Below are 10,000 nucleotides of genomic sequence, written 5' to 3' on the forward strand. Positions count from 1 at the left end.
CTTGTCACGCGCATGCGTGTACACGGGGGTGTTCAGACGGAGAGGAGACTATGCACAAAGTTGATTCTTGGAGATAAATCACTTGCCGAACGTGGAGGTCGAACCCGCGCCGATAGCGACAAAGTGATGTCAAGCCAGCGCCGTTACCGACTGAGCCCAACGTCTACGGAGACGGAGAGAACCATGTCAATTTGTTCAAACTGAGGCATGATCGTGGTGAAAAGCGATCGTTTTGACATTAACATTCAATTCATCAAGTAAAGCTTCACTTCGTGTTCAAGAGGCATAATTATGCCTTTTATTCGGATTTTTGACGAACAATGTTAACATAAATGGGCTTGCCAATAATATGCCAACTATGTCACCGCACCCCCATCCGCCCCCACCCCCCCTTCCTTCGCTTTTATCCAAAGGAAACACCAGGATTATCTACAGTCCCACCTGGCTCATCGTGTGCGACGTTTTAAGGACACAACAGTTAATTTGAATTGGCTTGTCAATAATACGATAGCAAGGTCACAGCATCCCCTCCCCTCCCCCCTCATCTCCCACAAACATCAGGATTCTCAACAGTCCCTCCTGGCTCATCGTGTGTGAAGTTTCAATATCGCAGCCGTGATGCCGCAAGAAAGGCGAAGCAGCCTCTGACTAGCGTTTGTTTCTATACCGCTTCCAACTCAATTCCGCTCTGTTTCTGATGGCTGGCGGCACCCACCATTCTCTGCCATTGATCCCAGCCTGTGAAAAACGCTAATTCGATTTGCCCTCTTCGCTTTGACGGGCTCTGGCATTAATATTTCATTTTCAGACTGCGCGGCTGAGCAAAAACATTGTCATGTACGCCCAAACCCCCCATGTAGCCTACTACTGCCACCCCCCTTGAACAACTTCCCCTTCGCCCCGTGTAAAGACATCCTAAGTTTGTAAGAAATATATTTTTCAAAGTCAATCAATCAATCAATATGAGGCTTATATCGCGCGTATTCCGTGGGTACAGTTCTAAGCGCAGGGATTTGTTTATTTATTTATTTATATATTGTTTTTGTTGTACTGATATTGTCTGCCAATCCGACTACATTTCAAGACTCCCTCCTATGAAGGACCTGCTTGTCTCCGATATTTTGAGGTCTTATCAGGGGGGTTCCAGTGCTTGAGATAGGTTCTGTTAGATGTTTTGGGCGAGTTCACTGGAGCTTTTCGCTCGATCCCAACTTCATCAATTTTTGAGCGGTTTAATTGCTTTGAACTGTCCCCAGGGGGTGGTTTGCCGGCAAGGTGAAAAGGCTAGCAGTGAGAGAAATTTGCATTTAAAATAAGCTTGCATAAATGTTTTGTATCAACCCACGATTACAGTGTGTTTTAACAAACAAAAGCAGTTATATGGTAAAGGGCAAGAAGCACTCCAATGAAACGCCGATACTCGAAATCATTGCAAAAATACTAACCGTACATGTACCACTTACTCTCTCGTATATATACACAAACAATCACCTCTCGCCAACACACTTACGGCTGATTTTCTCACTAAAAATAACTTATTACGAAGATCTCCATTTTGTTCTTAAAAATCAGCTCAAAGATCCACTCAACAACATCAAACGACAACTGTAAAACGCATACAAAACTATCAACCCAATCTGGTGTTTTTTTACCAACAGGTTTAGGAAGGATACATTTTCATTCCAACGCAAATGTATAAACAACATAATATAATCAGTATACTCACCCCTTTTCACGTTGGTCGTGTCGGCTGCAACAGAAAAACAAAGACAACAATTCAGATTCAAACAAACACCCAAATGAGACACTGAGAAGAAAAGAAAAGAAAATGAGGGCGACAGCAAACAAATTAAAAAGCGGCAGTTTAATGATTGCTCTCTTAAGCTCAGACGAACTGCAATCAATGCAAATTGGGGTCACTGGCCGTAGGAGGGTGAATGAGAACAAGCCTACCCTTTTAGCGGTCAATTGGCTTACTTACTGGGTGGAGGGGAGTTAATAGGGGGGGGGGGGAGGGGAGTGTTGACGGGGTGGGGAGGAGAAAGGGGGGAGAGGACATGTGTGTGTGTGTGTGTGTGTGTGTGTGTGTGTGTGTGTGTGTGTGTGTGTGTGTGTGTGTGTGTGTGTGTGTGTGTGTGCGTGCGTGCGTGCGTGCGTGTATGTGTGTGTGTGTGAGTGTGTGCGTGCAAGTGTGTGTGTGTGTGTGTGTGTGTGTGTGTGTATGTGTGTGTGTGTGTGCGTGTGTACATGTGTGTGTACGTATGTGTGTTTTTAACCTAGTTTGTTTTCTTTCTTTTTCTGTTGCAGTCTACATGACCAACGTGAAAAGGGGTGGGTATATTGATTTATATGTTGTTCTTACATTTGCGTCGAGCAGCTGAACAAAACATAAAGGTCGAACAAGGTACACTAAACAAGGGGAGATCTAGAGGAGTACGCGTCATTAATTAGCAGGAAATGGCTTTCCTTTTACAGACCTAATGAACCATTGTCTGATTCCGGCCGACTAACTGTTCTGCACAAAAACAAATTACGTTCATTCGAAGGAGAGCAAGTTGTTAACTAGTAAACAAACAGCAACGTACTCCTCTGAAGACCCTTCACAGTCAGAAATAGCCACGATTCAATAGACAATACTTGGGCTGGGTGGCCGAGTGGTAACGCACTTGCGCTCGGAAGCAAGATGTTGCGAGTTCGACCCTGGGTCAGGGCGTTAGCAATTTTCTCCCCCCTTTCCTAACCTAGGTGGTGGGTTCAAGTGCTAGTCTTTCGGATGAGACGAAAAACCGAGGTCCCTTCGTGTACACTACATTGGGGTGTGCACGTTAGACCCCACGATTGACAAAAGGGTCTTTCCTGGCAAAATTGTATAGGCATAGATAAAAAAATGTCCACCAAAATACCCGTGTGACTTGGAATAATAGGCCGTGAAAAGTAGGATATGCGCCGAAATGGCTGCGATCTGCTGGTCGATGTGAATGCGTGATGTATTGTGTAAAGAATTCCATCTCACACTGCGCCTTGAGTCCGAGTCTGGATATACGCGCGCGATATAAGACTTCATATAATTATAATAATTTTCTCTGTCAAGTTGTAATGGCCGGGTTATTGAAGAATGCGTTTCCCTTCTTTCTCATAGAAACAACGAGGCAAGCCTACACTGTCACGAGTAGCTTGACTTATTGTTTCTATGGAAAGGCAAACAACGTAAGGGAAAGCAACTCTTCCACAGCCTATACAAACTCGAGTTATTTCCGGAAGTTGTCTAGATTGGTCGTCAAATACATGAAATAACATCTTCCTTGATGAGTAAGAATCTTTAAATGTGACTGTGTTGAATAGTGACTTGCAAAACATAGTCATGATGACTAATGTCAGTTTGTTTATTCTATTTTATTTTTATTTAGACGCTAGTTAGTTTTGTCTCAGGGTTACCATTGTTTTCGTGTATGTTTCTTTAATTACCTCTTGTCTTTGATGCCATATTCAAATCCCCATTCATTGGATTATTGATTGCACGAACGCTTGATTGAAAAGCTGACTGATAAAGCGATATATATATTGATTGATTAATTGATTGACTCATAGATTGGCTAAACGATGGATAGATTGATATGTTTATTGGTGTATGATTGATCGATTGTCTCGACGTCATCATTTTAATCAATCATATTAGCCTTGATTCCCAAGATATAATCCCGTCATGAAGCAATTTGCACACATATATACCCCTAACACACACACACACACACACACACGCACGCACGCACGCACGCACGTACGCACGCACGTACGCACGCACGTACGCACGCACACACCCCCCCCCCACACACACGCGCACCAGTACCAGTATATCCTTCAGCTACAGACCAGCATCATCATTTCAGAATAGTTATATTCTTCCAACACACTGCTTCTCTGGCTATCCGGAACTACTTTAACTGAAGTATCACAAATATTGAGTGGCATTGCTACACACTAAAACAATCTTAATCCCCTATGCACGTATGCAGTCTAAGGACCCTTGAACGATCTCCTTCGAAAACCACTCTTCCCGGGCCAAATGAACTTTAACCTTGGCACCACCCACGGTTATAATGTACAGGCAAACAAGAAACACTTAAGGAGCCAATTAAACGGAACATGTCGAAAACACGCCAGAGAGTATGGAAAGCGAGGCCAACCAGAAGGAACCCGTTTTGTAAAGAGAGAGAAAGGGAGAGTCTGTGATAATAGCGGACTATTGAAAACGGGAATTCCCAAAGGAAAATCTTCACCCCGGTCTGTTTGAACGGGTTGTGCGCATGACTTGTTCAGCCTCTTCCTCATCCCTCAGGGGGGTTGGGGCGCACAATACGTGTCAGTGCGCGTCAATGCAGGGTGGCAAACATTTATTCGATCTTTTTCCTCTCTTGTGCATAAGGTCCAACTCGTGGTACAGGGCTTGCTACAGTTGGTGGGACACTTCGTTACAACAAAAAGCCATTTCATCTCGTGAAGAAGCCAAACCGAACCTCCCTGTTAGCCGTTGTTGCCAGGATCATTTTGGTTCTTTTGTAAGCTGTGGCGGTGAAGGTGATTTGTTGTCAAGGGTTGTCTGTCGTTTTGTTGAGGTTTTCGCAAAATGTCACGACGCAGAATTCAGGATTTATTTATGTTACAGTTTCAGTGCTCCCCGTTTTATCATTCCTATTCCAATTTGTCTCCACGTGCAGGATTTTGTTTTTCTTTCCGTGATCAGCGCAAGGACACTTACGAATAGAAGAAGTGATTATGACCTTGGAAGGCCAATAACGGAAACAAAACTAGAACGTCCCGATATCCCTTATTATGTTTCAGATTTGAGTGCGTTCTTGTGTGTGTTCTTGTGTGTGTTCATGTGTGTGTGTGTGTGTGTGTGTGTGTGTGTGTTAGTGTGTGTGTGTGTGTGTGTATGTGTGTGTGTTTTTCTCAAAATGTGTGTGTGTGAGTGCGTGCGTGCGTTTGTGCGTACGTGTGTGCGTGCGTGATTCCATGTGTGTATACGTATGTGCGTGCGTGAGCGTCAGCCTGCCTGTTTTCCTGCCTGCTTGCCTGTGTGTGTGTGTGTGTGTGTGTGTGTGTGTGTGTGTGTGTGTGTGTGTGTGTGTGTGTGTGTGTGTGTGTGTGTGTGTGTGTTTCTCAAAATGTCAAACTATCACAAACCTACACTTCAGTTACATAATACTCAGTAGCCCGCCCCGTAAACCCTCCATTGCAAGCCTAGGAAAAAAAACTAAATTATTCTCTCTATCTTCAGTCCTACATTCACTGAATATTACAGGCAAGTCACGCAAGTGAGGTGCGTTCGCTGGGGATCTTCATGGAATGACATTGGAGTGGGGAGAGTGAGGATCTAGCTTTTCTTGAATTCACTTTGGGTCTTAGCCCCGAGGATGCAAAACGACGTTTGAACAGTTTCGAGAGGCTCTCCCCAAGATACCAGATGGTGTTTTGACTTCAAGAATGAAGTGAGAGAGATGTGTCGACAATAAGGCTGATTAAGGTGGCGTTCGAATTGAGTGGTATTGAGGGGGAGTGGTATTGAGGGGGAGTGGTATTGAGGGGGAGGAGAAGAGGAGGTGGCGAGAAAGGGAAAGAGAGGGTGAGTTTGTGCACACGGCGAATGCACGCTCACACCCACCTCTTCTCCCCCCAAACAACACACACACACACGCCCGCCCCCCCCCCCCACACACACACGTAATCAAATGCATTGACATGTTGGTCAAACATGTAAGCCGGTTTCGGCTCTGGGGTTGTATTTCTGGCTGGAACCTTACAATGTCATAACTCATACATGTGTATAGTCTGTACTTATGTCGTGAATCCAAACATATATACATGTGCTGTTTCTGAATAGAAAATGTGGTCAGAAACAAAGAAATCGGTATCATGCACATTAAGTACACTGTTGGTATTATTGACGAAGACCACTGACTCAGTGCTGTCTTGGTCGAACGGTTTCGGCCAGCCGTCTTAAGTCTCGGTGATATATCAACGAGTGCAGTCAGTTTCACCCGTAGACAGATTGACTAGATATTTTGATGCCGCTTCACCCACATTGTTTTCATTGTCATAGGTCTGACTGCCTTTCACATTATATTAACACATCTGAGTCTGAGTCTGAGGTTGAATCTGAGCCCAAAGACAAGCCCACCTCATTCAAGCACGTAATTATCACACCACGAACCCCTCCTCATACACGTATAAATGGTAACGATGCATTGGAACATCTACAAACTCTCCATTAATATACAAGTCCCCACCCCTACCCTCACACCCTAACATAAACAAGAACGCTCATCACCTTTCTCACTTCATTGCAATCGAATAGACCAAATCTTACACAGACGAATGCACAAACCGTGAAGTGTACATCTGGCAATTTCACATCCGGAATTGGAATGCATGTACGTAATCGTTTTGACCCAATCCAGAAATGGATCACAGATAGATCGATGCCGGTCACGGATATCCCCATTTCGGAATGCCAACTCGTCCTCCCAATCAAACTGATTTAGATGGGCCGGGGGGAGAATGATGTAAACTAAATCACTCGCTTATGCAAGAGGAGTGTTTGCCATCTAAACCTGCAAAGTGTGTAGTGGTGGGTTTTTTTTAAAGAAGAGGGCAGGAGAAGTAATATAAAGTGTTATTTTTCTCCCGAGGCGGTGGTGGATGGGGGGAGGGGAGATTCTCGGGGTGCTCACTTGGTTTACATGTTTTCTTTTCCCTTTAAAAAAAACCAACAACTATTTTTTTGCAAGTTGGTTCGGGGAATGCTTACTTGATTTCAATGTTTTGCCTTCTTTCTATTTGTTTCTGTCTCTTTTTTCTCTTTACACTCTTTTTTTTCAGCAAAGCAATTTGGCTTAGTTTCTTTTCATGTTTTCCTTTTTATGTCTGATACCAAAGGGACAGCAACATGTTTGTTTTTTTCTTACTTACTGCCGAAACAGTTTGCAATTTAGTTTAAACACGAGGATACAAAGTAGTTTTAAATGGCTGGGCTAGGATGGTAACCTCGATTCGTTTTACCTAGGGAGAGAAGGGGGGAGGGGGGAAGGGGGGGGGGGTGGTTGAGGCATAATTTCCTTCCTAAACATTTGTTTCTCTATCGTATTTTAAGTTACTTCCAACATTGAAAGAACTACATTTCTAGGGCTGACAAACATTCAACCAACGAAACAAGAAAGTAAAGTACTCAAATGACAAACAGACGTTCGAACTAACAAACATTACAACAACAAAAACCGAACAATCGAAACATACACATACATAAATAGTGAGAATGTGACTGAACCCATCATGTCAATCCTCGATTTCACATAGAATCTATGTGATCATGTACTGCTCCTCTTGTATTTCACTGCTTGCCCCCCTGATACTTTACACGTTATCGTATGCTCGTACCGCGATAAACTGCACTATACTACATCTTTCTTGTAGGGACGGATAGGAGACCAGTCTTAAAGGCGAGAGTGCTATCAATAATGTGTCAATAACCTATGAGGGCATCACATCAAAGTGAGACAAATCGGTATGGAACCTCATTTCTCGCTTTTTACTCTTTGATTAGTGATTCTGGATCCGACTGGCTGGAGGACTATTTTATCGGATGGCTGAGTCCTTTCGGCTTTAGATCCTACCCCAAGCCTATGTCATCATCCATCCTCTTTCTTTCACGCTACTCTGTCCATTTTCTCTTCATTGTATATCTTCTGCTGTGTCTTTATCTCTGTCTGTCTGTCTGTCTGTCTGTCTGTCTGTTTCTCTGACTGTCCTTCTTTTTCTCATCTTTGTTTCGGGCATGTCTGTCTGTCTGTCTGAGAGAGAGAGAGAGAGAGAGAGAGAGAGAGAGAGAGAGAGAGAGAGAGAGAGAGAGAGAGAGAGAGAGAGAGAGAGAGAGAGAGAGAGAGAGAGAGAGAGAGAGAGAGAGAGAGAGAGAGAGAGAAAGAGAGAGAGATGATGATGATGGAACTTAATTTTTCAGGGATAGAGGTTTAAGGCGACGCCTTTTCTTACAACCGGTCCTTACTTCTAATACAAATGTCTAATAAATGATAAACAAGTTAAGCAACATGACAAATACACAAAATAAACGAACGACCCAGCAAACAATCGACAAGTCAGCAAACAAACAAATAAACACAAACAACAAAATGACAAAGTAAGCAACATATAAATCAAAAGCGAAACATGCAACATGTTAATTGAGGTTACACATGTAAAGTGATCGACGGTAAAATTCACACAATACCAACGTTTACACTAATGCTTACAATGATTATATGGTGTAAATGATGATGATGAAGATGATGAAGATGATGATGATGATGATGAAGATGATGATGATGATGATGATGATGATGGTGATGATGATTTGATGATGATGATGATGATGATGATGATGATGATGATGATGATGATGATGATGATGATGATGATGATGATGATGATGTTGATGATGATGATGGAAAATCGCAACATAAATTCCGCATAATACATGTAATAAAGAACATATTTTTGTAATTCATACAGCTTTGCCAATTGTTGACAGCTACTTGAGAGAGAGAGAGAGAGAGAGAGAGAGAGAGAGAGAGAGAGAGAGAGAGAGAGAGAGAGAGAGAGAGAGAGAGAGAGAGAGAGAGAGAGAGAGAGAGAGAGAGAAAGAGAGAGTGAGAAAGACAGACATACATACATATATATGGAAAGAGATAGACATAGATAGAGCGAGAGAGAGAGAGAGAGAGAGAGAGAGAGAGAGAGAGAGAGAGAGAGAGAGAGAGAGAGAGAGAGAGAGAGAGAGAGAGCGACAGACAGACAGACAGACAGACAGACAGACTCACAGAGATAGAGAGAGCCAACCAGCTACATCAGACATTGACTACCACTATGGCGTACTCCCCTTCTACACACACACACACACATCACCACATTCAACGTTTCAGCACCAACAGACATCGACCCTCTCACTCTACTTCTCTTCGTCAACACAGCACTTGTGCACACACCATCTTTCTGACCAGGGGTCACTGGCTGACCGGCCGGGATTAGGAGGCCTGAATGTCTGATTGATTAGCAATAAGCGACACACACAGTAGATGGAAGGGTGCCACGGTCCACTCATTGTTCGGTCGCTTCTTGTTTAGCTCACTGCTGACCACCAGATATTGGCCGAAGAAGGGTTTGTATAGGACCAGGCTATAAAATGGAAACCCCACTCATCGTTCGGTCGCTTCTTGTTTAGCTCACTGCTGACCACCAGATATTGGCCGAAGAAGGGTTTGTATAGGACCAGGCTATAAAATGGAAACCCCACTCATCGTTCGGTCGCTTCTTGTTTAGCTCACTGCTGACCGCCATATATTGGCCGAAGAAGGGTTTGTATAGGACCGTCCCCCTCTCTCCCCCCCCCCCCCCCTCCCCAATGTAAGGCTTCCCCCTCGCTTCTTTTCAGAATTTTTGTTTGTAACCTCTGTAAATGTTATTTTATTTTAAGACACATACTTCTGGAGATCTTAATAGGGAGGTTCCACTGTACATATAGTAGCGGGAAGGGTGCTACAGTAAACTCATTGTCCCCTCGTCACTTGTTGTGTCTAGTGATGACCACCAGAGATAGGCCGAAGAAAAGGTTCTTGTATAGGACCAGGCTATATTGCTTCTGCTATTGAAGCGTTCAGATGACTTTCATTTAGTAAGCTCTGACTCTCGTGGAATAGTTTGCTTTTGAACAAAATTGAATCCCATAAGTGTAGGATCATCATCATCGTCATCGTCGTCATCGTCGTCGTCATCGTCGTCATCGTCGTCATCGTCGTCATCGTCGTCATCATCATCACCACCACCACCACCACCACCACCACCATCATCATCATCATCATCATCACCACCACCACCACCACCACCACCATCACCACCACCACCATCATCATCATCATCATGATCCGGAAGCGCTACCGCTTTGAAACACTCG

At 43.8% G+C, this 10,000-nt stretch overlaps 1 protein-coding gene across 1 annotated transcript in view; it reads right to left on the bottom strand.

Moving 5' to 3' along the window:
* Positions 1–10,000, bottom strand: part of LOC138976716 (uncharacterized) — a 51,523-nt gene that overhangs the window by 25,644 nt on the left and 15,879 nt on the right. Inside the window, exon 5 of the mRNA XM_070349590.1 lies at positions 1,727–1,750. Coding sequence (XP_070205691.1) covers positions 1,727–1,750 — 24 coding nt within the window. The remainder of the gene's footprint in view (positions 1–1,726; positions 1,751–10,000) is intronic.

This window comes from Littorina saxatilis, linkage group LG1, assembly GCF_037325665.1.
Source record: "Littorina saxatilis isolate snail1 linkage group LG1, US_GU_Lsax_2.0, whole genome shotgun sequence".
NCBI lineage: Eukaryota > Metazoa > Mollusca > Gastropoda > Littorinimorpha > Littorinidae > Littorina > Littorina saxatilis.